This window comes from Castor canadensis, chromosome 3 (genome assembly GCF_047511655.1).
Source record: "Castor canadensis chromosome 3, mCasCan1.hap1v2, whole genome shotgun sequence".
NCBI lineage: Eukaryota > Metazoa > Chordata > Mammalia > Rodentia > Castoridae > Castor > Castor canadensis.
The window spans coordinates 169,191,220-169,217,669 of record NC_133388.1 but is presented as its reverse complement, the minus strand read 5'-3'; the positions used below and the strand labels follow the sequence as shown (position 1 = coordinate 169,217,669).

General features: G+C 36.6%; 1 protein-coding gene and 1 long non-coding RNA gene across 10 annotated transcripts in view; one reads left to right on the top strand and one right to left on the bottom strand.

The window, feature by feature from the left end:
* LOC141421717 (uncharacterized) overlaps positions 1 to 21,422 on the top strand; it is a 33,913-nt gene extending 12,491 nt beyond the window's left edge. Inside the window, exons 2-3 of the long non-coding RNA XR_012446387.1 lie at positions 20,437 to 20,751; positions 21,324 to 21,422. This is a non-coding gene — a long non-coding RNA (uncharacterized lncRNA). The remainder of the gene's footprint in view (positions 1 to 20,436; positions 20,752 to 21,323) is intronic.
* LOC109699265 (nonsense-mediated mRNA decay factor SMG5-like) overlaps positions 1 to 26,450 on the bottom strand; it is a 121,040-nt gene that overhangs the window by 15,249 nt on the left and 79,341 nt on the right. For 7 of the 9 annotated variants that reach the window (XM_074069073.1, XM_074069067.1, XM_074069069.1 and 4 more), the window contains 2 exons: positions 26,021 to 26,130; positions 24,877 to 24,940 (listed from right to left, as the gene is read on the bottom strand). In XM_074069073.1, coding sequence (XP_073925174.1) covers positions 24,877 to 24,940; positions 26,021 to 26,046 — 90 coding nt within the window. In that variant the 5' untranslated portion in view covers positions 26,047 to 26,130. Of the gene's footprint in view, positions 1 to 24,876; positions 24,941 to 24,961; positions 25,074 to 26,020; positions 26,131 to 26,450 lie in introns of all 9 variants that reach the window. The other 2 variants (XM_074069075.1, XM_074069076.1) reach the window with 1 other exon arrangement.

Genomic DNA, 26,450 nt, shown 5'->3' with positions numbered 1-26,450 from the left:
CAATCTCCTTAATGAACATTGATGCAAAAATCCTCAACAAAATAATGGCAAATCGAATTCAGCAACACATCAAAAAGATTATTCACCACGACCAGGTAGGCTTCATCCCAGGGATGCAGGGGTGGTTCAACATACGAAAATCAATAAACGTAATAAACCACATTAACAGAAGCAAAGACAAAAACCACTTGATCATCTCAATAGATGCAGAAAAAGCCTTTGATAAGATCCAACATCATTTCATGATAAAAGCTCTAAGAAAACTAGGAATAGAAGGAAAGTTCCTCGACATTATAAAAGCTATATATGACAAACCTACAGCCAGCATTATACTTAACGGAGAAAAATTAAAATCATTCCCTCTAAAATCAGGAACCAGACAAGGATGCCCACTATCTCCACTCCTATTCAACACAGTACTGGAATTCCTAGCCAGAGCAATTAGGCAAGAAGAAGGAATAAAAGGAATACAAATAGGTAAAGAAACTGTCAAAATATCCCTATTTGCAGACGACATGATCCTATACCCTAAAGACCCAAAAAACTCTACTCAGAAGCTTCTAGACATCATCAATAGCTATAGCAAGGTAGCAGGATATAAAATCAACATAGAAAAATCATTAGCATTTCTATACACTAACAATGAGCAAACGGAAAAAGAATGTATGAAAACAATTCCATTTACAATAGCCTTAAACAAAATCAAATACCTAGGTGTAAACCTAACAAAAGATGTGAAAGACCTCTACAAGGAAAACTATACACTTCTGAAGAAAGAGATTGAGGAAGACTATAGAAAGTGGAGAGATCTCCCATGCTCATGGATTGGTAGAATCAACATAGTAAAAATGTCCATACTCCCCAAAGTAATCTACATGTTTAATGCAATTCCCATCAAAATTCCAATGACATTCATTAAAGAGATTGAAAAATCTACTGTTAAATTTATATGGAAACACAAGAGGCCACGAATAGCCAAGGCAATACTCAGTCAAAAGAACAATGCAGGAGGTATCACAATACCTGACTTCAAACTATATTACAAAGCAATAACAATAAAAACAGCATGGTACTGGCACAAAAACAGACATGAAGACCAGTGGAACAGAATAGAGGATCCAGATATGAAGCCACACAACTATGAGCAACTTATCTTTGACAAAGGAGCTAAAAATATACGATGGAAAAATAGCAGCCTCTTCAACAAAAACTGCTGGGAAAACTGGATAGCAGTCTGCAAAAAACTGAAACTAGATCCATGTATATCACCCTATACCAAGATTAACTCAAAATGGATCAAGGATCTTAATATCAGACCCCAAACTCTTAAGTTGATACAAGAAAGAGTAGGAAATACTCTGGAGTTAGTAGGTATAGGTAAGAACTTTCTCAATGAAACCCCAGCAGCACAGCAACTAAGAGATAGCATAGATAAATGGGACCTCATAAAACTAAAAAGCTTCTGTTCATCAAAAGAAATGGTCTCTAAACTGAAGAGAACACCCACAGAGTGGGAGAAAATATTTGCCAATTATACATCAGACAAAGGACTGATAACCAGAATATACAGGGAACTTAAAAAACTAAATTCTCCCAAAACTAATGAACCAATAAAGAAATGGGCATGTGAACTAAACAGAACTTTCTCAAAAGAAGAAATTCAAATGGCCAGAAAACACATGAAAAAATGCTCACCATCTCTAGCAATAAAGGAAATGCAAATTAAAACCACACTAAGATTCCACCTCACCCCTGTTAGAATAGCCATCATCAGCAACACCACCAACAACAGGTGTTGGCGAGGATGCGGGGAAAAAGGAACCCTCTTACACTGTTGGTGGGAATGTAGACTAGTACAACCACTCTGGAAAAAAATTTGGAGGCTACTTAAAAAGCTGGACATTGATCTACCATTTGATCCAGCAATACCACTCTTGGGGATATACCCAAAAGACTGTTACTCCAGAGGCACCTGCACATCCATGTTTATTGCGGCACTATTCACAATAGCCAAGTTATGGAAACAGCCAAGATGCCCCAGCACAGACGAATGGATTAAGAAAATGTGGTATCTATACACAATGGAATTTTATGCAGCCATGAAGAAGAACGAAATGTTATCATTCGCTGGTAAATGGATGGAACTGGAGAACATCATTCTGAGTGAGGTTAGCCTGGCCCAAAAGACCAAAAATCGTATGTTCTCCCTCATATGTGGACATTAGATCAAGGGCAAACACAACAAGGGGATTGGACTATGAGCACATGATAAAAGCGAGAGCACACAAGGGAGGGGTGAGGATAGGAAAGACACCTAAAAAACTAGCTAGCATTTGTTGCCCTTAATGCAGAGAAACTAAAGCAGATACCTTAAAGCAACTGAGGCCAATAGGAAAAGGGGAACAGGTACTAGAGAAAAGGTTAGATCAAAAAGAATTAACCTAGAAGGTAACACCCATGCACAGGAAATCAATGTGAGTCAATGCTCTGTATAGCTATCCTTATCTCAACCAGCAAAACCCCTTGTTCCTTCCTATTATTGCTTATACTCTCTCTACAACAAAATTAGAGATAAGGGCAAAATAGTTTCTGCTGGGTATTGAGGGGGGGGAGCGGGAGGGGGTGGAGTGGGTGGTAAGGGAGGGGGTGGGGGCAGGGGGGAGAAATGAACCAAGCCTTGTATGCACATATGAATAATAAAAGAAAAATGAAAAAAAAATAAAAATAAAAGTAAAAAAAAAAAATGCATAGGGGCAGCAAATGAAACTGAAACCATGAGATACACAATGAAAACCTGGAATCAGAAATGCAAACTGGAATGTATGACTGTTTCTCATGGCCCCCAGCTTTGTTGATGTGCAAGGCCTGCAGGAGAAGCTGCATCCTTTTTTAAAATGAAGTGTTCTTGGGTTTCCTCCCATGATGATTCATTAATCTATTTTCAGATGCAGCTTTCCAAATTGCTATGGGTTTATATAAAAACTAAAATCTCATTATCTGAACATTCCTTTTGGCCAAATAAGTTGGAAAAGAAAGGCATTTTCTCCATTTGATTGCTTCAACTATACTGGATGCTAGAACAATCATGACCAAATCATGACAGGATGGATCTGGATCACAACATGTGCATTTTAAATAAAACCTGCATCATTTAAAATAGCCTGGACAAACAAAAGAAATTGCGATTTCAATCCAGAGGAGAACTGACACCAGCAAGTACCAGTATGTGTTGATGGAAAATCATGTATAATTATTGTCTGAGGGCAAATGCTTCAGTCAGAAAGAACTGCAAGGACAGATGTCTTTTTCTCTCTACAGTATGAGAATGAAATCTGAACTTTCTGTCAGTGACAAGGTTAAAGCAGTACAACACCCACACAGAAAATGAATCAGATACCAAGAACCAGATTCTCCCAGAACTTAAAGCACTTTTGGAAGCTATATTAACTCTTTCAGAAAACTGAGAAACAAAAGAAAATAAAAAGGGAAGGTGTCTAACAATCCTTTTACAGCCATGAAAAGTTAATCCATTTAATGCTATTAATAATGTCGTGACAAGGAAAAAAATTCCAAATGTCCAACAGAAGATAATTAAATGATATATAGTTTATCCAAGTAATGTATTATTCTGCAATCATCATTCTCATTATGTATAATAATTATAAACCATAAGGTACAATGATAGGTGCTAAGTAGACAACAAAAAAATTGAAAAACTGTAGGTGTGCTCTTTTAAAAAAAACTAAAATTTTCTAGAGTCCCCAACAAGATGGCCATCTACCAGGAGATGCTGGCTCTGGCCCTGTGCTTAAAAAATGATCTACACAAATGAGAAGGAGATTGGTCAGCTATAGAGAAAGAAACTGTAAAGAGCTCAGAAGTTGGTTCGGTTGAAGTTAGGTGTTGGGAGCCATGAGCTGCAATCTGACAAGATCAGAGACTGCAGATGTACCATGTCTCTCACTGGGGTTTTGAGGGAACATGGAGTGCCTCCCTTTGTCTGGAGAAAAGGAACATTAACCTTAAGGTATTTGTTTATGAAAGGTCAGAAACAGGGTACATGCCCTTGGCAACCAGGCCCCGGTTTTGTGTATGTGAAACTAGGCGAAACTAGGTGAAACTAGGGAGGTCTGTTTCCTTTATGAAACCAGGGAGGTTGGAGCAAGGACATTGTTTCTCAAGTAGAGGGCATTGTTTCCCAGGCATAGAAGTTCTCCTTGCATTGTATAATTTCTGCTTTGTACTGTTATAAGCCTGATGCAAATATAAAAAAATTGCCAGTTGGTCATCAGCCTTCTGGTCCTCTTGATTTGTGTCTTGACTATTCATTCCTTTCCTGAGCCCTTTTGGGTGAAGAACCTCTGAGATCCCAGCAGTCAGGTGAGGGAGAATGAACAGGAAAGTAGTGTTTAGAATAGAAGAAGTTCCAAAATCATGATCTGGGGAGCATTTCCTTCTTATGCCTTGACCAGGTCACCTGGTCCTGGATTATAATCTACCCAATTACCAACATAGCAGCATGAGGATCATCCAGAGCTGGCCAGAGATTTCAGTGTATATGTGAAGCATGAATGTACAGAGTATATGTGAAGTAGAAGTAGCAAAAAAACAATAGCTACAGGTGGGGGGGAATGAATGTACAGAGTATATGTGAAGTAGAAGTAGCAAAAAAACAATAGCTACAGGTGGGGGGGATCAAAACCTCTTTTGTTTCTTACTCTTCTTTGATCCCATTGTCTAAACCAGTAGCTCTCAGTGTGAGCTTCCTGTCAGCAAGATCAGCAGCATCTGGTGACTGATAAGGAATGCAAATACTCTCCTCTTCCTTGCTAGTGGAAACTCTGGGGAAGGGTGCCCAGGCCCCCATGCTTTAACAAGCATGGCTGATGATCCCCATGGATAACAAAGAACTAGTCTGGATGACAAGATCTAAGGAAGGCAGCTCTCACAAAAGAACCAGGCCCTGGAGGAGAAGTAGAGTGGATTACTGAGAGCATGAAGGAAGAAAGGATGGAAAGACACAGTGGTCTAGCCCAAAGGGTAACAAAGAGCTCTCCACCCTAAAGTACCTCTCCAAATCTGCTCCTCAAATTCAACAGAAAGAGCAGAAGCTGTAAGATAGAAGGAAGGTAGCAAGCTCAACATTCTGTAGCAGAGGAGACCAAACTAATGAACAGAATTAAATGAGAATTTTAAGTAAAAAGTTTAAAATAAAAATTAAAATACTCAAAGGAATACAGGACAGTGTTAGAAATATTAAGAAAGAAAATCCATAAGGAGGTAATATTTGGAGATAGTGAGTTTGAAAATTATACTTGTTGAAATAAAAGTCTCAAGAGGGAAATTAAAGAGCAGAAAGGATAGTGCTATAAAATACTTTAAAAATATAGAGCATAGTGAATAAGATGTGTATGATACCACTGATATAACTTAAAAGCACAGGTTAATGAAATAACACTTATCTTTCCAGAATGTGCATATGAATACATCAGTGAACATAGATTAACAGAGTGATGAATGGGGGTGTGAAATTGACTGACATAGGGTTGAAATGAAAGGGAAAAAAATCGAATAAAATGAGAAAGCCTTGCACAGAGCACTGATGTAGTCAGCTATGAGCATGAGTATGACAAACTTAACTCTTTGCCTCAGAGGACCAAAATTAAAACTATACTTTAAAATTCTATTTAAAAAACTGTAAATAAGGAACTACACAAAATAATATAGTTGTGTTACTATTGGAAACATTTGGGTATGTTTTTCCATAATTTTATAATTTATTGTAATTTTGTTTTTATAATAATATTTAAGCAAAAAAAATGAATGCTTTCCTCCTGGAAGAAGCATACGTGCTGAGATAATCTGACATTAATCAATTTATACATTTATAATATTGGGTGGATTTTTTTCAGTTATGAGTCACTTGAAAAGCAGTACATTCAACAATGCAATGCCATTTTAAGATATTAATCCCCAAGATAACAATACAGACCTGAAGTCAGTAAATGTCATCAGAAAAAAGGAAAAAGGTTATCTTCATTTAAATTATCTAAGCTTCTAGAATTTAGTATGTCAGTTGCCGAATTTTATTCATCAAAACTCCTATTTTCATGTTCAGCCAGGTTAATGATGAGCAAGCTTTATATTAGAAAATCAAATTGCCTGATATTTCTCACTAGACATATAGGAAAATTAGAATGGCCTTAATCTGCATTCTTAATAGCATATGAAGTTTTTAAATATTGTATTTAAATTTTGAGTTATCATGACAATATATTTTTAATTGAGATGACATTCATATAAGACACATTTGGATGCATTTAGTATAGTCAGATCAGTGTGCAACCATCACCTCTCCTTCCCAAATATGTTCCCATTCAGGAGTCACTCCTAGTCCCATCTCAGCCCTTGGCAACCACTAAGATGTTTTCTGTCTCTATAGATTTAGCTATTCTGGATATTTCATCTAAATGGAATCATTATTTATATATATATACGATGTGTGTAAGTGTATGTTTGTGTGTGTGAGTTGCTTTTTTATATCTCTTTTAAAGGAAACCATTTTAATTGTTTGAGTTGTGAAAATCTCTGATTGGGACAGTCTCAATTGTTTAATCCATATTGGTGTAATAAATATTATTTTTCATATCTGTAAATTCCAAGAGAAGCTAAGCAATGGGACAAGTATAAATATTACACATTTCTCTAAGTCTAACCTTATCCCCTTCTACTGCCATTTAAAATTCTGTAATTCACTATGTTGGGCTCTTGGCAATGCATTGAATATCATGAATGCATCATGCCTGTTCCCTTCTCCATGTCTCTGCACATACTAATACCTGAAATGCATTTCCCCTTTAGATCATCTAAAGAACCCTAAATTAATCTGGACATAGTGGTGCATGCCTGGTATCATAGCACTTAGGAGGCAGAGGTAGGAGGATCTCAATCAAGTCTGAGGCTAACCTACACTATCCAGAGAGGTCTAAGCCAGCCTTGACTGCATGGTTAGATCATGTCTCCAAAAAACAAAACACAAAAAAAATAGTTTTGCTAGAATTTGTCTTATCTGTCAGGCTTTACCTCGGCAGATCTGCAATGTATTACAATTATAACCTTTATATTGAAAGGTGAAGAATTTAACATTTCCCTTATTAAGTTTCAGTTTTTTGTTTCAATTAGCCCTTTCATTTGCCAATCACATCAACTTCCTTATTATTATTTCTAAATAATCTAGTTCCAATCATCTCAGCAGAAATGTACCTAGAAACGTGTTCTAGCACGTTTCGTGTTTCATGTTGTTTGAATACAAAACTGAACTGGAAGGGAGTATTTAAAAACCACAGTTATCCTCATAACAGTAACTCAGTTCAAATGAGTGTTAATCATTGTCATTGTTCAAATGGTAAAATGACACTCAAGCGAATTAAGAAACAGCTGCTTCTGTCCCAGATCTTAACTCCTCTGGGCCTATTATTCTCATCTGTTAAATTAGACCACTGAATTAGAAGTCCTCTGAAGATGCTCATGTCTGGATAATACAGTGTGATGTTGAAGGCAGAAATGGATAATGAATTCAACTAAACCTCCTCATCCTCACTTAGAATTTGCTCCTTTTTCTGAGAGTATAAAAGGTAGAGTTAGGCACAGATCCACTTCAAGATTTCTTAAATTATATACTGAATAAACACAATTTCAAGCAGATGGTTTCTATGTCCTTATGTCCTGGTATTTTTGTTGTTGTTGTTTTTATTATCTGACATGTGAACTGAACAGGGAGATGATGTTTTGGCTTTTTCTTTTTTTTATTGTGTCCAATTTTCTCATTCATCCTGTTTCCTGGGGAAATTCCTATGTGCCTTTCAATTTTCAGAAGCCATGGACTGAGGAACCATTACTACTCAGGCCTGCCTTCATTTTCATACAGAACTTTTCTTTTCTGAAATACATACAAGTTAAATAAGAAAAAAATGCATTATAAAATAAGAGGAAACCAATACTACATGTGTCCTTTAATATTTCTATTAAATTTTTTAGAACTTTAGTTCAGAGACCTCACATATGATAAGTCTAAAATGGACATTTATAATTAAAATAAAATCCAATTTTAATACACTGAACTCAGGCTCTCTGAAAGTGATATTAATTTTTAATTTTCCAAACTCATTTAGGACTTCTTTCAATTTGACCAACTCTTATGTATTTTATTTCAAGAAAGACTAATTCAAAGAAAGATATATTTTAGAAGGCCAAATTATTTCAAATCAAAACAAATGATCAAAGTTATCATAACACAACAGTATTCAGTTCAAATCAGTATTACATAGCAGGGTACAATCAAGCAGATGCTTATGCATTATTCTTATAAATGGTTAGCCAGCGAGACAATCCAGCAAATGGAAAGCACTAAGTCTTTGTGTGCATCCCAATAGAAGTACAAGGTCAAAAATTCTATGTCTTACATACAGTGCATGCTAATGAACTGTGAGTATCTTAAAAAAAAATGAGAAAGAATAACCATCAAGGAAATTAGGATCTGAAGAGTTTAAATTATTGCATATCTTATTCCCACAAATGTTTCAGAATACCTGCTAAATATCAGGATCTTCATAGTGCTGAAAAACAAAAGAATAAGGACCTTGTACTCAAGTAAATAAGATAGGCAGAAAGCAATGACAGTTTGTAACAGAGATAGCTCACCTGAAACTCATAAACCACTTGACAAAGGTGTTAGAAGTTCTAATTAGAATAAGCAGAGAAATGGAAAAGTAGAGTGTAATAAGATGGAATCTCAAATGGCAAGATGAGAAAAAAACAAGATTTATCAAAAACAGGATATAAGGACTAAATAATAGATAAAGTTCTAAGCTTTAAAAAGCATGTGACACTTCATTCAAATATTTGGAGGGGTTTTTCCCCTTAATATGGGATGGATAAAATGTTTGCACTCTTGAAGGAAAAAGATGTAAAGATCTCCGTAACAGGCAAGTCTGATGAAGAACATTAAATTGAATGTGTTAGATATATTAGCTTACTGAAGCAACCATAATAAAATACCACAGTCTGGGTGGCTCAAATAACAGATGTTTATTTTCTAACATTTCTGGAGGCTGGACGTCTGAGAGCAGAATGGTTAGTTTCTTGTGGGGCCTGTCCCCTCTTCTTGGCTTTCCCATGCCTGTATTCTCCCTGTTACATCTTCACATGGACTTCCTTCAGCATGTCTGTGTCCTAATCTACTCTTCTTATTTATAAGACCAGTCATGTTGGAACAATCTCACCCTACAACCTCACTTTAACTGACTATTGTTAAAGACCCTGTCCACAAATATGGTCATTTTCTGAAGTTCTCCCTCATATGGAGGGAGAGGAAAGACACAATTCAACACATAATAGATATGCTAACATTGAGTTTAAGAGCAGAATAGTGAAAAAGAGATACTCTGAAATTGTTTTACAGATAAGTGTAAGAAGTCATATGCAGAGATTTGAAGCTGAGGAGTATCTGCCTGGATATAATAATGGAAGTTATGAAAGTAGAAAAACCCATGCAAAGAGAAATCTGTCGTGAAAAAATAGCAAGCCAATAATATATTTTGATTAAGTAGCTAGAAATGCTGTTATTCTAAATCATAAAGATTTGGAGTTGAGGGAGACCTTAAAGATCCTCTTTATTCCACTAGGGAAAATAAAGAACCAAAAAATAAGTGTCTCCTCCAAAGCAAACTCTGCTAACTGGAGGCAGAAGCCAAATCTCATTGCAGTATTGTTGTCACCACCACAAGAACTGCCTGAAATAATTAAATAAGTTCCAATCCAATTATCCCATGTTTTAAAGAGTCTTGACTTTTTAAAAATTTTTGTATGGATGTGGTATAGGCAAATTCTATGGCTATATATGAACTCGGAATATAGTGTCTAGACCTATACTATATAATACAGTAACCAGTAGCCACATGTGCTTATTTAAATTTAAATCATTAAAATTCAATGAAATTTTTAAAAATCCAGTGCTTATATTGTACTAGCTGTACTTCAAGTACTCAATAGCCACATGTGGCTAGCTGTGACTATGAGACAGCATAGATATAGAATAATTTTTATCATTGCACAAAGTTCTAGTGGAGTTTCAGCCCAGAATGTTCTAGAAATCAGGGAGACATTCCATTCAGAAAGTCTAAAACAGCTCAGTTTTCTAATTCTCTCAGATGAGCAGGTGGTGACTCATTTCAACTACAAGTACTGCATATATTTTATGGAAAAAAATCCCCTTTTATTTTCCTTCAAATTTTTTAAATTTCCCATTGACCTTTATTTTGAAAGGCCTAAAGATATGCAGACATATTGCTGAGGTTAATCAATTTGAAACATTTTGAACAACTTCAAATGGCCTATCATTAATTCTAGATTATTCCCAAAAGTCCCCCCCTAAAAGAAACTCTATGGATTTTTCTTCCATTTCTGAAACACTGTAGACAAATCTGAATAGCAGGTAATTATTTTCCATATTATCTTAATGTTTAATCATCCTTTTGACAAGATGCAATTTGATGAAGCTTGAGTTTGCAGAGGAGGTAAATATTCTGAGAGGTACTGGAGAACAAGGGACCAGTGAGCATTTGAGTTGCATTTGCCCTAACAGCAGGCTAAAAAGCCCAGGTGGAATGTTTCTGCAGAGGTGGTACAGGCATCCTAAAAGCACTTGAGAGAGTTTTCTAACAAAGGAAGACTCCAGAACCTCTCCCCAAACCTACAAAATTAGAATCTATGGATAGAATACTGGGATTTCCATTTTCAGTGAGCTCCTTGGATAATTCTTCTCACTAAAATTCAAGGGGAATGTGTATGCTAATATATAATTGAAAGCTCTCAGGTTTGTTGTACAGTCTGTAGGAATTATTATTTTGGCCATACCATGGCACAGAAAAACACTTTTTATAAAAACAGATATTGTTAAGTGTTCTTTTGTTATAGTTTTGCTTTGATTTGTTTGAGACAGAACTACCGACAATAGTTTCAAGTATAATTAGAAAGTCACCATATCCTCCACTGTTCTAAAAAGATACATAACCTATACATCCAATTATCTGATTCTTTTCCATAAATGGAATAGGGATAAACAACTTCTAAAAGTCATTTTTAAGTCTTATGGTTTTATAACTTTTCTTTAACTAAATTGCAATTTTTTATTGTGTTGGGTAGGGGTACATTGTGGCATTTATTAAAGTTCTTACAATGTATCAAATATATCATACTTGAATTCACCTTCACAACCATTTTCCTTTATCCTGCCCTCTCCCCGTTCCTGGATTAGTTTCAACAGGTGTCATTTTTATATTCACATACATGTATACATAGTATTTGCACTATATTCACCCTCCTACTCCCTTTCCCTACTACTTCCCTCCTTCTACTGGTAGCAAACCCCCAACCACACCCTGCAGCAGGACCTGTTCCGCCCTCTTGTTCTCTGAGTTTTTGTAAAAGAAAAAAAAAAATGACAGTTTTGCTTAAAATAACTACACAGGGAGTTTCCTTGTGACATTTCCATGTATATATGTATTATAACCCGATTGGTTCATCTCCTCTATTTTTCTTCTTTATACCTTAGTCCCCTTCTTATGGTGGCTTCAAAAGGCTTAAAAATTCTATGTTCATTCTTGTATAGAGTATACAACCACAATATTCACCTTCTTAGTTTCCTTCTTTTATGTTTCCTCTCTCATATGTGACCTTCGCTTAGTGTGACTTGTTTCATATTATTGCTGTATTTGTATTAGGCCTATATTCCACATATAAGAGAAAACATATGGCTTGCTTGCAATTTTTTTCTTTCTTTTACTTTGTCATTTTTACGTTTTACTTACATGTGTATATCCCTCACATTCCCACTCTTCTCCTCCCTTCCAGGCAGAACCTGTTCCACCCTCTTTGTCTCTGATTTTGTTGAAAAGAAAACGTAGCCAATTATAAGTAAGACATAGCATTTTTGCTAGTTTAAGATAAGGATAGTTATACAGAGAGATTCTTAGCGTTGCTTCCATGCACTTGTGTGTTGCAACCTACATTGATTCATCTCTTCCAGACCCTTCACTACTTATAGGTCCCCTTCCTATAGTGGCCTCTGCCAGTTTAAAGTTACTATATTTACTCCTCTATAGCGAGCACATCAGCCACATTCAAGTTTTAGGTTTCCTTCTCCTTCCCTATTCCTCCATTGCATGTTCTCCCCTTAGTGTGTGACCCATGTCCAAAATATTACTGCATTTGTTTTAGGGCTATAATCCGCATATGAGGGAGAACATGTGATTTTTGGCCTTCTGAGCCTGGCTAACATTGTTCGAGATTATGTTCTCCAGTTCCATCCATTTACTTGCAAATGACAAAATTTCATTCTTCTTTGTGGCTGAGTAAAATTCCATTGTGTATAAATACCACATTTGCTTAATCCATTCGTTGGTAGTGGGACATTTGTCTGTTTCCATAGCTTGGCTATTATAAAAGTGCTGCAATAAACATGGGTGTACAGGTGCCTTTGTAATAACCTGAGTTGCATTCCTTCGGGAATATCCCAAGGAGTGGTATCGCTGGATCAAATGGCAGATCTTTATTTTTTTAAGAAGCCTCCATATTGTTTTCCAAAGTGTTGTACTAGCTTACATTCCCAAAAGCAGTGTATGAGGGTTCCTTTTTCCCAGCATCCTTGCCAACATTTGTTGTTGGTGGTATTCTTGATGATAGCTATTCTAACAGGAGTGAGGTGGAATTGTGGTTTTGATTTGCATTTCCTTTATGGTCAGGGATGGCGAGCATTTTTTCATCTATGTTTTTGGCCATTTGGACTTCTTCCATGAAAAAGTTCTGTTTAGTTCAGTTGCCCACTTCTTTATTGGTTCATTAATTTTAGGGGAGTTTAAATTTTTGAGCTCTCTGTATATTCTGGTTATCAGTCATTTGCATGATGTATAGCTAACAAATATTTTCTCCTCCTCTGTGGGTGGTCTCTTCAGTTTAGAGACCCTTTCTTTTGTTGTGCAGAAGCTTGTTGATTTCATGTAGTCCCATTTGCCATCCTTTCTCTTGGTTGCTGGGCTGCTGGAGTTCTGCTGAGGGTGTCATTGCAATATATACCTATTGTTTCCAGGATATTCACTGCTCTTTTGTGTACTAACTGCAAGGTTTGGGGTCTGATATTAAGGTCCTTAATCCACTTGAGTTGATACTAGTACAAGGTGATAGGCATAGATCTAGTTTCAGTTTTCTGCTGGCAAATAACCACTTTTTGCAGCAATATTTGTTGGAAATGCTGTCTTTTCTCCATCATATGTTTTTGGTGCCTTTGTCAAAAATAAGGTGGGCATAGCTGTGTGGATTCATACCCTTCCACTGGTCTTCATATCTGTTTTTGGACCAGTACCATGCTGTTTTTATTGCTATGGCTCTGTAGTATAGTTTGAAGTCAGGTATTTTTATACCTCCAGCATTGCTCTTTTTGTTCAGTATTGCCTTGGCTATTTGTGGTCTTTTCTGTTCCCAAATGAACTTTAGGGTAGATTTTTAAATCTCTATAATGACTATCACTGTGAATTTGATGGGAATTGCATTGAACATGTAAACTGATTTTGATAGTATAGCCATTTTTACTACATTGATCCCACTAATCCATGAGCATGGGAGATCTTTCAATCTTCCTTGATCTCCTTCTTCAATGGTTTGTAGTTCTACTTGTAGAGGTCATTTACATCCTTTGTTAAGTTTATTCCTAGGTATTTGATTTTTATTAAGGCTATTGCAAATGGGATTGTTTTCCTATATTCTTTATCAATTTGTTCATTATTGGTATACAGAAAGGCTACTGATTTTTGTAAGTTGATTTTGTATCCTGCTACATTACTGAACCTGTTTATGTTGTCTAGGAGTTTTTAGGTGGAGTTTTTTGGTCTTTGAGGTATAGGATGATGTCATCTGCAAATAGGGATACTTTGACTCTTTCTTTATCTATTTGTATTCCTTTTATTTCTTCTTCTTGCCTTACTGCTCTGGCTAGGAATTCCAGTTCTATGTTGAATAAGAGTGGGGACAGTGGGCATCTTGTCCTGTTCCTGACTTTAGGGGAAATGGTTTCAGTTTTTCCCCATTAATTATGATGTTGCCTATAGGCTTGTCATATATAACCTTTACAATGTTGAGGAACATTCTTTCTATTCCTAGTTTTCTTAGAGCTTTTATCTTGAAGTGGTATTGAATCTTATCAAAGGCTTTTTCTGCATCTCTTGAGATGATCAAATGGTTTTTGTCTTTGCTTCTATTAATGTGCTGTATTACATTCATTGATTTTCATATGTTGAACAATCCCTGCATCCCTGGGATGAAGCTGACTTGGTCATAGTGAATGATCTTTCTGATATGTTGTTGGATTCGGTTTGCCATTATTTTATTGAGGATATTTTTGCATCAATATTCCTTAAGGAAACTGGCCTGTAGTTCTCCTTTTTGGATGTTTCCTTGTCCAGTTTTGGGAGATGAGTGTAATGCTGCTTTCATAGAATGAGTTAGGCAGTGTTCCTTCCCTTTCTATTTCTTAGAAAAGTTTAAGGAGTGTTGATATTAGTGATTTGAAGGTCTGGAAGAATTCAGCTGAGAATCCATCAGGTCCTGGACATTTCTTGTTTGGGAGACTATTGCTGTTTCAATTTCATTACATGTTATAGCTCTGTTTAGGTGGCTAATATCTTCTTGGTCAGTTTTGAATGGTCATAAGTATCTAGAAATTTGTCCACTTTTTCAAGATATTCCAATTTATTGGAATATAGGTTCTCAAAGTCATCTCTGATGATTCCCTGAGTTTTTATTGTTATTGACTTTTTTTTTTTTGTTTCTGATTTTACTAATTTGGGTCTTTTCCCTCTTCATTTTAGTCAGATTTGCCAGGGGCTTGTCAATCTTGTTTATTGTTTCAAAGAATGAGCTTTTTGTATCATTGATTCTTTTACAGTTTTTTTCAGTCTCTATTACATAAATTTCTGCCCTTATTTTTATTATTTCTCTCCTTCTGCTTGTTTTGGACTTTCCTTGTTCTTGTTTTTCTAGGAGTTTGAGGTGTGGCACTAGCTCATTCATTTGAGATCTTGCTGTCCTTTTAATATATACACTTAATGCTATAAACTTTCCTCTTAGGACTGCCTTTACTCTGTCCCTTAAGTTCTCAATGGTGGTTTTTACATTTTCAATAGCTTCCAGGAAACTTTTGATTTCTGCTCTTATTTCTTCTGTGACCCACTGTTCATTCAGCAATGTGTTATTCAGCCTCCAATTATTTGTATATTTTCTGCGTTTTGTTGTTGTTGTTGAGTTCTAGTTTTTATGCATTAGTGATCAGAATGCAGGGGGTAATTTCTAGTTTCTTATATTTGTTGAGACTTGCTTTGTGCCTTAAGATGCAATCTATTTTGGAGAAAATTCCAAGGGCTGCTGAGAAAAATGTATATTGTATGGATATTAGATGAAATGTTCTGTAGACATCAGTTAGGTTCATATGATTTATAGTGTCATATAGTTCTAGGATTTCTTTGTTGATTTTTTGTTTGGATGACCTATCTATTGATGTTAGAGGGGTATTAAAGTCTCCCACTACCACTGTGTTGGAGTCTATATGTGTTTTTAAGTCCTTAGTGTATGTTTGATGAAATGGGGTGCTCTTACACTGAGTACATATAGGTTGATTATTGTTATTTCCTTTTGATGTATTGGTTCCTTTATTAGTATGTAGTATCCTCCTTTATCTCATTTGACCAATGTAGGTTTGAAGTCTACTTTGTCTGATATAAGTATTGCTACTCTTGCCTGTTTAAGGGGGACCATTAGCTCAGTAAATCTTCTTCCAGCCTTTCACCCTAAGCCAGTGTTTATTTCTGTCAATAATATGGGACTCTTATAAAGAACAGATTGCCAGAACTTCCTTTTTAATCCAGTTTGCTGGTGTCTTTTGATGGGGGAGTCAAATCCATTGACATTCAGTGTTAATATTGATAGGTATGTAGTAATTCCTACCATTTAGTTGTTTTTGTTGTTTAAGGATTTGATTGTGTGCAGTTGAATCAATGCTACTCTCTGATTACTTGTCTTTTCTTCTCCTGTGGTTTGATAGTTCCCATCCTCTTGTAGCTTTGTTCGCTTTCATCTTCTGTGTGCAGAAATCCTTGTAGAATTTTCTGTAGTCGTGGCTTGGTGGTCATGTATTGTTTTAGTTTCTGTTTATTGTGGAAGATTTTCATGGCTCCATCCATTCTGAATGATAGTTTTTCTGAGTAGAGTATCCTAGGGCTAAAGTTATTTTCATTCAGTGCCCAAAATACCTCACCCCATGTCCTTCTTGCTTTTAAGGTTTCTGTTGAGAAATCTGCTGTTATTTTGATAGATTTACCTTTATAGGTTATTTTTTTTCTTTCTTACATCCTTCAATATTCTTTCTCTGTTCTCTGTGCTTGCTGTTTTAATGATAATATGCCATGGGGATGTTCTATTTTGGTCAAGTCTGTTTGGTGTCCTAGAGGCTTCCTGTACCTGAATGGGAAAAACTTTCTCTAGGTTTGGAAAATTTTTCTATTATTTTATTGAATATATATGTATCCCTTTGACTTGCACCTATTCTCCTTCTTCAATGCCCATGATTCTCAGGCTTGATCATTTGATGGAGGCACTGAGTTCATGTATATTCCTTTCACAGCTCTTGGATTGTTTGACTAAAATTTCTCCTGTTTTTTCTTTAATTTCTATTTTATCGTCAAGCTCTGAGATTCTGTCTTCTATTTCCTCTAGTCTTCTGGAGTGGCATCCCACTATGTTTTTTTTTTGACTATAGGGACATTTTTATTTCCAGATTTTCTGTTTGATTCTTTTTCTGAGCTTTTCCATATTTTTGTTCAGCTCCTCCTTTACATTTTGTGTTGTCATCTTTAATTCATGTACTTCCCTTTCTATAGTGTCTTTTGTTTAACTTTGGTGTTTGTTGAAGTCCTCTCTGAGTTCCTTTATTTTTTTCTGTGTCTTCCCATGTTCTTTATTTTTGGTGTCTTGAAATTTCTTGAGTGCATCTTGTACATTCTGGTTAACTATGTCTAGTATCTTCTCCATGATTTTCTTGGTAGTATCTTCCAAAATTTCTTCTTTGAGGGTTTTTATGTGGATGTCACTGGGCTCCTTAGTGACACTTATCATTATTTTGTTGAGGTCAAGAACTGGGTACCATTTTCTTCATTTCCCACTGAATCCTGTATTGAATTACTTTTTTGAGGAGAGTGGTTTCCATCCCTTCTTCTTCTTCTCATTGCTCCACTTGGTGCTGGGCAACTATGTTTTTGATAGGTTAATTGGTGGTTTGATTGCTGATTTCTTTCCCTGATTTAATTTTTGTGTTGTGACTGACATGGTTGTTAGCTAGGTTGATGTGCTCTTTCTGTCCCTGGCTGGGAGGTGTAATTTAGCAATAACAAATTCACAGTTTCAATGCCAGGCCAGTTGTTTACATATTATTTAGAAAACCCCTTGATGATAATATCTACAGACTGTGGTATTAAGGGAGGATAATGGTTATTAGACTTATTTTAGATTGTAGGGAACTGGTAAAGGTGGTACTAAAAAGGGGGGGATGGGAAAGGGGGTGGTTGGGTGGGGGAAGAGGTATGAAAGCTGCTGGGTTTTGTGGCCCTTGTGTGTGTTTGGGTGTATTTCTGTTGTTGTAGTGGAGGGTGCTTGTGTCAGGGATTGCAGGGGGTTGGGTTTGTGTACTGTTGGTACAGTAGGCTAGTCAGCAGGTGGTGAGTGTGAAAGAGGGAGGCATAGTGTGGTGACAGATTAGGGGAGAATAAGAGGGGAGGTGAAGACTGGGGAAAGAGTGGATGGGAAGAGGATGAAAGAGTAGTTGGGAGAGTAATGGATTGTAGCACAGGAGAAGGAGGGAAAGTGAAGAGAGTAAGAATAGAGATAAGAGAATAGTGATGGTGAAGTTAATAACACAGGAATAATAAAAATTAAAAAAGACAACATGACAAAAATACCACATTCAGTAACCACAGAAAGTTCAGTCTTTTGGTAAAAGTTCTGAAGTTATTCCTTAGGTGTCCAATCCTGGTATTGGCATACAAGCAGAAGTTCTGATGTGGTCTCACCAGGTGACTGGCTTGTGAGTGGTATTTGGTTTCTTCTGTCCACAGATTAGTTGGAATTGTGAGATGAGGAAAGACTGCCAGCTCATGCAGGGTGGTCAAAGCTATTGTTTTCACCTAGCAGCAGCTGCATTGCCCTTTAGATGTGCAAACACAGAGATGTGTTTGCATATCTCCTCTCCCAGCAAGGTGGGGCAATTCAGTTTTGAATCTCTGTCCAGAAATCAGCTTTGGGATTCACTACCTGCCCTGTTTTTGGAGGTTGGCCTGTTGTCCCACCCCTGCTTTTAGCATTTATGCTTTCCCAATTTCTCTGCTGGGTGCTAGTGGCTCCTTTGGGAGGTTGGCTTGTCACCCCACTCCCGCTGTCAGCCTTTATGCCTCTCCTGATCTCTGCTGGGTGCTAGCAGCTCCTCTGGGATGTTGATTTGTTGCCCTGTCCCCACTCTCAGCCTATGCTGCTTTTTTTTTTTTTTTAGTTTTTATTTTATTCATATGTGCATACAATGTTTGGGTCATTTCTCCCCCCATCCCCCATCTCCACCCTTACCCTACCCTCACCCCCTCCCTCTCCCTCCCTACCCCGTTGCTATGTGGCAGAAACTATTTTTCCCTTATCTCTAATTTTGTTGAAGAGAGAGTATAAGCAATAATAGGAAGGACCAAGGGTTTTTGCTAGTTGAGATAAGGATAGCTATACAGGGAGTAGACTTGCATTGATTTCCTGTGCATGTGTGTTACCTTCTAAATTAATTCTTCTCAAGCTAACCTTTTCTCTAGTTCCTGGTCCCCTTCTCCTATTGGCCTCAGTTGCTTTAAAGTATCTGCTTTAGTTTCTCTGCGTTGATGGCAACAAATGCTATATAGTTTTTTAGGTGTCTTACTTATCTTCATACCTCCCTTGTGTGTTCTCGCTTTATCATGTGATCAAAGTCCAATCCCCTTGTTGTGTTTGCCCTTGATCTAATGTCCGCATATGAGAGAGAACATACGATTTTTGGTCTTCTGGGCCAGGCTAACCTCACTCAGAATGATGTTCTCCAATTCCATCCAGTTACCAGCGAATGATAACATTTTGTTCTTCTTCGTGGCTGCATAAAATTCCATTGCGTATAAATACCACATTTGCTTAATCCATTCATCAGTAGTGAGGCATCTTGGCTGTTTCCATAACTTGGCTATTGTGAATAGTGCTGCAATAAACATGGTGTGCAGGTGCCTCTGGAGTAACCTGTGTCACATTCTTTTCGGTATATCCCCAAGAGTGGTATTGCTGGATCATATGCTGCTTTACCTGCATTTGTCACAGAGAGTTCAGTACTGAGAGTTTGGCTCCTTGACCCACCCCATTCTCCAGGGCAGGTTCAATGCTCCACCCCCCACCTCTCTGTCAGTGTTAGATTACAGTTCACTGTTTATGCTTTTCAATTTTGCTGGAAGGGAGGGTTCAGTCTGCACAGGGGCTATGCTGGATTATTTTCCCTAGGGGTGGGTAAGAGAGTCACATGCTCATCTGTTCATTCTGCAGTTTTATGCAGGCAGCTTTGGAGCCAGCTGGCAGGGAGAATTGGCCCTGCTTTTTTTTCAATGCAGTGTGGCCAGGGGTCCAGGATGTCACAGAGTTTGATTTTGATTGATGCTGTGTCTTCCAAGTGTAGCTCCAACATCTCAATGTTTCTGGGGTCATGGAGATTAGGATTTCTGATTCCCTACCCTAGTTGTCATTTTGGATCTGACCTTGCTTGCAATTTTTTAACTTTAAAAATCTAAGTGAAAGAAGTCTGGGCTAAAGTATGCCTAAGGAATTGAACCTACAAATAGAATATTAGCAATTAGAAAAGACATCAAAATTTGAAAACACTAGGGTGTTGCTTTCAAAAGAAAAATGTAATAAGATGTATCATTTGAGTTAACATGAAAAAAGTTTAAAATTGATTCATTGATTTTTACCTAATATTTGGCCAAAGAACACAGAGAAAGGAAAAGGAGGTGAATTTATTCAATTCACAAAATTGATCTTGTCCAGTGACTATTATGTATAGAATATACTTGAGTTTGGGGAAAGGTGTTCTAGTATCTTTTTTCAGTATAGAATGTTTTGGTTAAAATGGGAAGTATATATATATACATATATATATGTGATATCAATCATAAAATATGTATTACATTTCTTTACAAGGATGAACTCTGTGACCCCATAATTTTGCTTTAATTCAACATTGTCTTTGTTCTAAATGTCTCCTTCTTTCTTTCCTTTGTATATCTGCAACAGTTGAGAAGGCAGTCAGAGAACTTAAGGTGATGTGAATGAAAATACCCTGAGCTCCTACTATGTGCCTGGCACTCATCTATGCCAACATATCTCAAAATCCAGTCATGCAAAACCAGACTCCAACTTGTGCCAATGACTCAACCGGGAAGAACAACCCAGAGAACTTCATTTACAGCCTGAGCTACTGCTGGTGTCTGAATCATCATTTACTTTCCAATGGAAGGGGTGGAAATTGCACTTATAAACTACTTTCTACCTGCTAAATCATTTTATTTGGCAAGTGCTCTCAGTGAAGCTGACAGAACCCAAAGACTGGTGAGTAATACAGAAGCACTTTTTTTTTCTTCTTTTTAGAAGCTCAAGCCCTCTTCATCAGCCGATTGTTGTCCAAATAAAGTGAAATGATGACAGTTGTAGGCTATGGGGGTTCATTCTATTCTTTTTTATCTTGACAAGAGGATCTATCACCCATTTGAAAGACATTCAGCCCAGAGAACAAGATCTTAAGTTTCATCAAAGATTGATGAAGCTGAAGGATATTTTGGAAGTTAGACAATTAGGTGTGTCTGCAGGGCTTCAGGCCCTCACCCCTTTCACTGTCTTCTATCCTCCACTGTCTGGGTTTTTTATCCTCAGCTAAACAGCTGATGATCAGCTTGAGGCAGTAAATAGAATCTGAAAAGAAACACCCTTTAAATCTACTGAAAGTCAGCTCCTTTCCATATACAGCACATCACAGACTTTACCCTAATTCTGGCCAGTTTATAACTGAACGCTATTAAGCACAACCCCAAGGAATATAATGAGAACTACCTACGTCACTACTAAGAGGAAAAAAAGTCCTCTTAATGTGTGTAACCCTTAGTTATTTTTCTCTCTTTTCATAGACCATGAGTTCCTTAGAGGCAAAAATGCAATCTCATTCATATGTCAACTTGGGGACACTCAGGCCTGGCGCATGGTAAATATTCAACTATTCAAGGAATAAATAGGAATGAATTGATGTATGCAAACATTTTCCTTATATTACTTTAAAGCAACCCTTTTCATTTTATTTTGTTTGATGGTGACGTTAGAACCCAAATGTCCATTTTCATTCCAGTTTATCCCCCAGTACCTCTCAGGTAGACCTCTCAACTGTCCTCTAATTAAGCAACCAGAGTTTCTCTCTCCTCAGCACTGTGGACTGGCACTGAATTCACATTATTATAATGCTGCTTTCATCACGTTAATCCCCTGCAGAGAAACCACTTGCTCAGTTCCTCCTTCTCTGGCAAATGTGTTCACCCATACAGGAAGTCACCCATGTAGCCAAATTTCTTGTTTCACCTCCCTTTCCCCTTTTAACTAACATTCTTATAGACACAGACACTGACTGCAACCATGCCTTAAATGTCTTTTTCTCAATTGTTTTTCTGTTCTAGAAAGTACTCATTTCCTCCTTTTCATCATTGAAATGCTGATTCTGGCACCATTTTCTCTGTAAAGCCACTCCCCACCCCCCAAAAAAAATCTCTCCTGACCTTCTCACAGTTCTTATCTCTTACATTACTAAACTGAATTACTGGAAACCCCTTGCCCAGCTTGCTAGCCCAGAAAGGAAGGAGACTGATGGATCCATATTTATAGCACCCTGAAGTTTCTACCAAGACATCATGCACATTCTTGAGACCAATATTTTTGGATAAATGAATAAAAAACAATTTTACAGAGATTCAAAATACTGCATATCCTACTTTTTCATTCATCCCCAAATGAGCATTGTGTTTCACTTCTGTTTGCTTACTTCTGTTTATTAGCATATATTTGTACATGGGGAATACATTGTGATATTTACATGTGTGCTTACAATATATCTTAGTTAGATTTACTCCCTCTGTTGTTCTGCTTCTTCCCTCTTCCCCTCTTTTCAGAACAATTTCAACAGGTTTTATTCTTTTATTTTTACATATAAATATAAACCATATTCACCCCCATTCACCCTTTTCTTTTGCCCACTGTTACATATCCCTGGAAAGGACCTATTTTATCCCCATTCCCTTCATTTTTTATGTATATATTAATAGCCCAAGAGAGTGTCTCCTCGTTTCTTCAGGTCTGTATGTATCATACGTTAATCAAATTAATGACCCTTTACTTACTCATTCTGTATCACCATGCTCCTCTAATATTCAACAACTTATAGTACAGTAAACTGTATTATATTCATATACAGAAGGGTTGTTTCAATATTTTTCATTCTCTAACATTTTTCCCTCCCCCATTTCCCATATTCACATCAGACAGATTCACTGACACAATTTTGTTCTTTCTCTCACTATATATGTGTGTGTGTGTGTGATCATATATGTGTGTACATATTCAATTAATTTATAGGTCTAACTTCAACATATGAGGGAATACATGCAATCTTTGACTTCTTGAGCCTAGCTTACTTTGCTTAGCATGAAGTTATCCAGTTCCATCCAAACAACATAATTTCATTCTTCTTTGTGGATGAATAACATTCCTTTGTGTATATATATATACTTTCTTAATCCATTCATCAGTTGTGGAGCATCTAGGCTGCTTCTAAAGCTTGGCTATTGTAAATAGTGCTTCAATAAACATAGGTATGCAAGTGGCTCTAAGGTATCCTGGAACACATTCCTTCAGATTATTCCCAGAATAGGTATTTTTAGTTTTTTGATGGACCACCATATTGCTTTCTATAGTAGTTGCATTAATTTACATTCCCACCAACAGTGTAGAGTGTTCCTTTTCCCCACATCCTCGCCAGCATTTGTTGTTTGTGTTATTGATAATAGCCATTTTGACTGGGGTGAGCTGGAATCTCAATGTAGTTTTGATTTGCATTTCCTTTATGACCAAAGGTGTTGAACACTTCTTCATGTATTTATTGGCCTTTTGTACTTCTTTTGAGAATTGTCTGTTCGCTTCATTTGCCCATTTATATTCAGTGGGTTGTTGGATTCTTTGAGAGGTTAGTTTCATGACTTCCCAATATATTCTGGCTATTAATCCCTTGTCAGATGTATAGCTGGCAAAGATTTTCTTCCACTCTGTAGATTGACTCTTCAGTCTGGTGACTGTTTCCTTTGCTGTGCAGAAGCTTTTTAGTTTCATGCAGTCTCATTTGTCAATACTTCTCTTAATTGCTAAGCTACTAGACTTCCATTCATAAAGTTATTGCTTATGCCATGGATCCATTGTGTTCCCTGTTTTTCTCCTGGATTAACTTCACTGTTTCAGATCTTACATTAAGATCTTTAATTCATTTTGAATTGATGCTAATACAAGGTGTATCTAGTTTAGTGTAGTCTAGTGTATCTAGACTGAAACTGGTATCTAGTTTCAGTCTTCATCAGGTGGAAATCCAGTTTTCCCAGCACCATTTGTTGAAGAAGCCATCTTTTCTCCAATCCATATTTTGGACACCTTTATCAAAAATCAGATGGCTGTAGTTGTGTAAGTTTGTGTCAGGGTCTTATATTTTATTCCATTGACCTTCATGTCTATTTTTGTGCCGGTATCCTGCTATTTTTATTACTATGACTCTGTAGTATAATTTGACGTCAGATATTGTGATACCCCCAGCATTGTTGTTTTGGCTCAGGATTGCTTTGACAATTCAAGGTCTTTTGTGCTCCCATATGTACTTTAAGATTCTATCTCAGTAAAGATTGTCATTGGAATTTTGACAAGGATTGCATTGAACATATGGATTATTTTCAGTATCATAGTCATTTTCACAATATTGATTCTGCTAGTCCATGAGCATGGCATGTCCTCCATCTTCTAATGTCTTCACTAATTTCTTTTTTTCTACTTGTAATTTTCATTGTATAAGTCAGTTACCTCCTTCTTTAAATTTATTCCAAGGTATTTTAATTTTTTGAAGCTATTGTGAATGCTATTGTTTTCCTGATTTATTTCTCAGACTGTTCATCATTTGTGTATAGTAATGCTACTGACTTTTGTGTGTTGGTTTTGAGGATACCAGTGATTTTCTAAGCAACAACTTCGTTTCATGAATTTGTAACACTTATGGCTCTTTGTAGGTAGCAAAAACAAATCTCTGGATAAATGGATCTATTTGCAAACTATAAACAATGCTAAACAGAATACTACCAGACATTCAAGCCAGTCTTTATTGTGAGTTTCTAATAGCTCTGAGGGAAGTTTATAAATCCAATTAATTTAGCAAATATTTGTTTAAAACCTATTCATTCTGGGCATGAACTTAAAATATAGCTTCCATTTTCAAAGACCTTATTATCTAGTGTTATCATTATAAGCTGATGAGACAGTAATTGTGGTCATATTTGAACCTTGAGCTTTTGGCACACTAGAAATACCCATGTGTCACAGCAATGCAATTAACAGCAATGGAATTTGCACTCCATCATAAAGTACTGGAACAGTGATTCTTATTCTTACCATGTGTAGGAACTGGGTAAACCACTTAATCCTCTTGTCTACTTTTGTTTCTTCACCTGAAAAACTGAGAAATAAGAACACTTACCTTATAAGGTTTTTTGGTGATGAAGACTGTTGCTCAGCAAAAAGCAATTTCTCTGTAAGTCGTTGTTGGAAGGCGTAGTAGTAGTAATAGTGGTAGTGTAAACTGCTTGAATCTGAAGAATGTAAAGGATTTTACCTAACTAAGAACAGAAGGAGATAGTGTCTTGCCATACAATGGAGATTGGGACATGTTTATTAGACTAGGAACACAGAGGTTCCTAGGAAAGTTGCCAAACTCACATGCTAGCCATTGAGAATGTATGGGGGGAGAGCACATCATCATTTCACAGGGCATGAATAATTTGCAGTAGGGTATTCCCTTTGAAATCATTAAAATCTTTTCTAATCTCAACATTTCTTTCATTAGAAGTTTCACTACTGCTGGCAAGGGGGAAAACAAACAAAACCATTTCTGTTTGATTGATGGAGCTCTGTAAACACATGCGTTAGTACCTATTCATTTGAACAATAATATCTCAGAAAACATCCTGTGTCAATATACTTCATTTTCAAAACAACAGTCTATGTCAATAGTCTGAAAAATGTTGGAAACAAAGGTAATACAGGGCTCTGTCCATTTTCAGAACTGATATGTCCCGACTGAAACCAACCAAACTCTGCTCAAAGACAAAAGTCAGATATATTCAAGACATGAAATCTTTCCTTGCTCAGATGAGCAAGGAAAATAAAAGGAAAAAACAAAAACAAAAAACTCGCAGATGTGAGTCTTTTTTTTAATATATTATAAAAAAATTTATTAGAATATATCCATTATACAGGGGTGGATTCATAGTGATAGTTCCAATTAGGCTTACATTATACATTGTTTTGATCACCCCCATCGTCTCTCTCCCTCAACTCCCCCAGCCCCACTTAAAGCAATTGTAAGAGATTTCTTTGTTCTATTTTATATAAGTATATGAAGTCCATCAATCATATACTCTCACCTTAATCTCCTTCATTCACCCTCTCCTCTCCCACTAGTACCCCCACCAGACACCAGGTGTAACTCTTACTAGGGAAGAGAGGAGAGGCACAACCATTGAGGATCATTACTTACAGATGTTTGAAACAGGTGTTCTTCATGTACAAATAAAGTCAGATTTAAGCTTGACTTCTGGCTCAGACAAATCATCTTGTGTCTTTGGGCATTGTTTCTCTTGAGACCACCTATAAGAGAATCATCAAGAATGCTTATGTAAAAATGAAGATTCATGAGCTGCAACCATACTTACTAAATTAAAATACCTGCAGAATAGTTGCCTTCCATCTGAGTTTTCAACAAACTTTCTTTGATAATTCATATAAACATAAAATTTCAGAACTAGCATTTTAAAATTCAATCACATCTCAAAAAGACAAAGGGTTTCAAGTTTAAAGTGGCAGCTATTGCCACTTTAAAGTGGCACTAAAAAGATAAGATATCAGGCGCAATTCTTGCCTTCAAGAAACTCACAAGAATGAAACAGATGAGAGAACACATTGGGTAT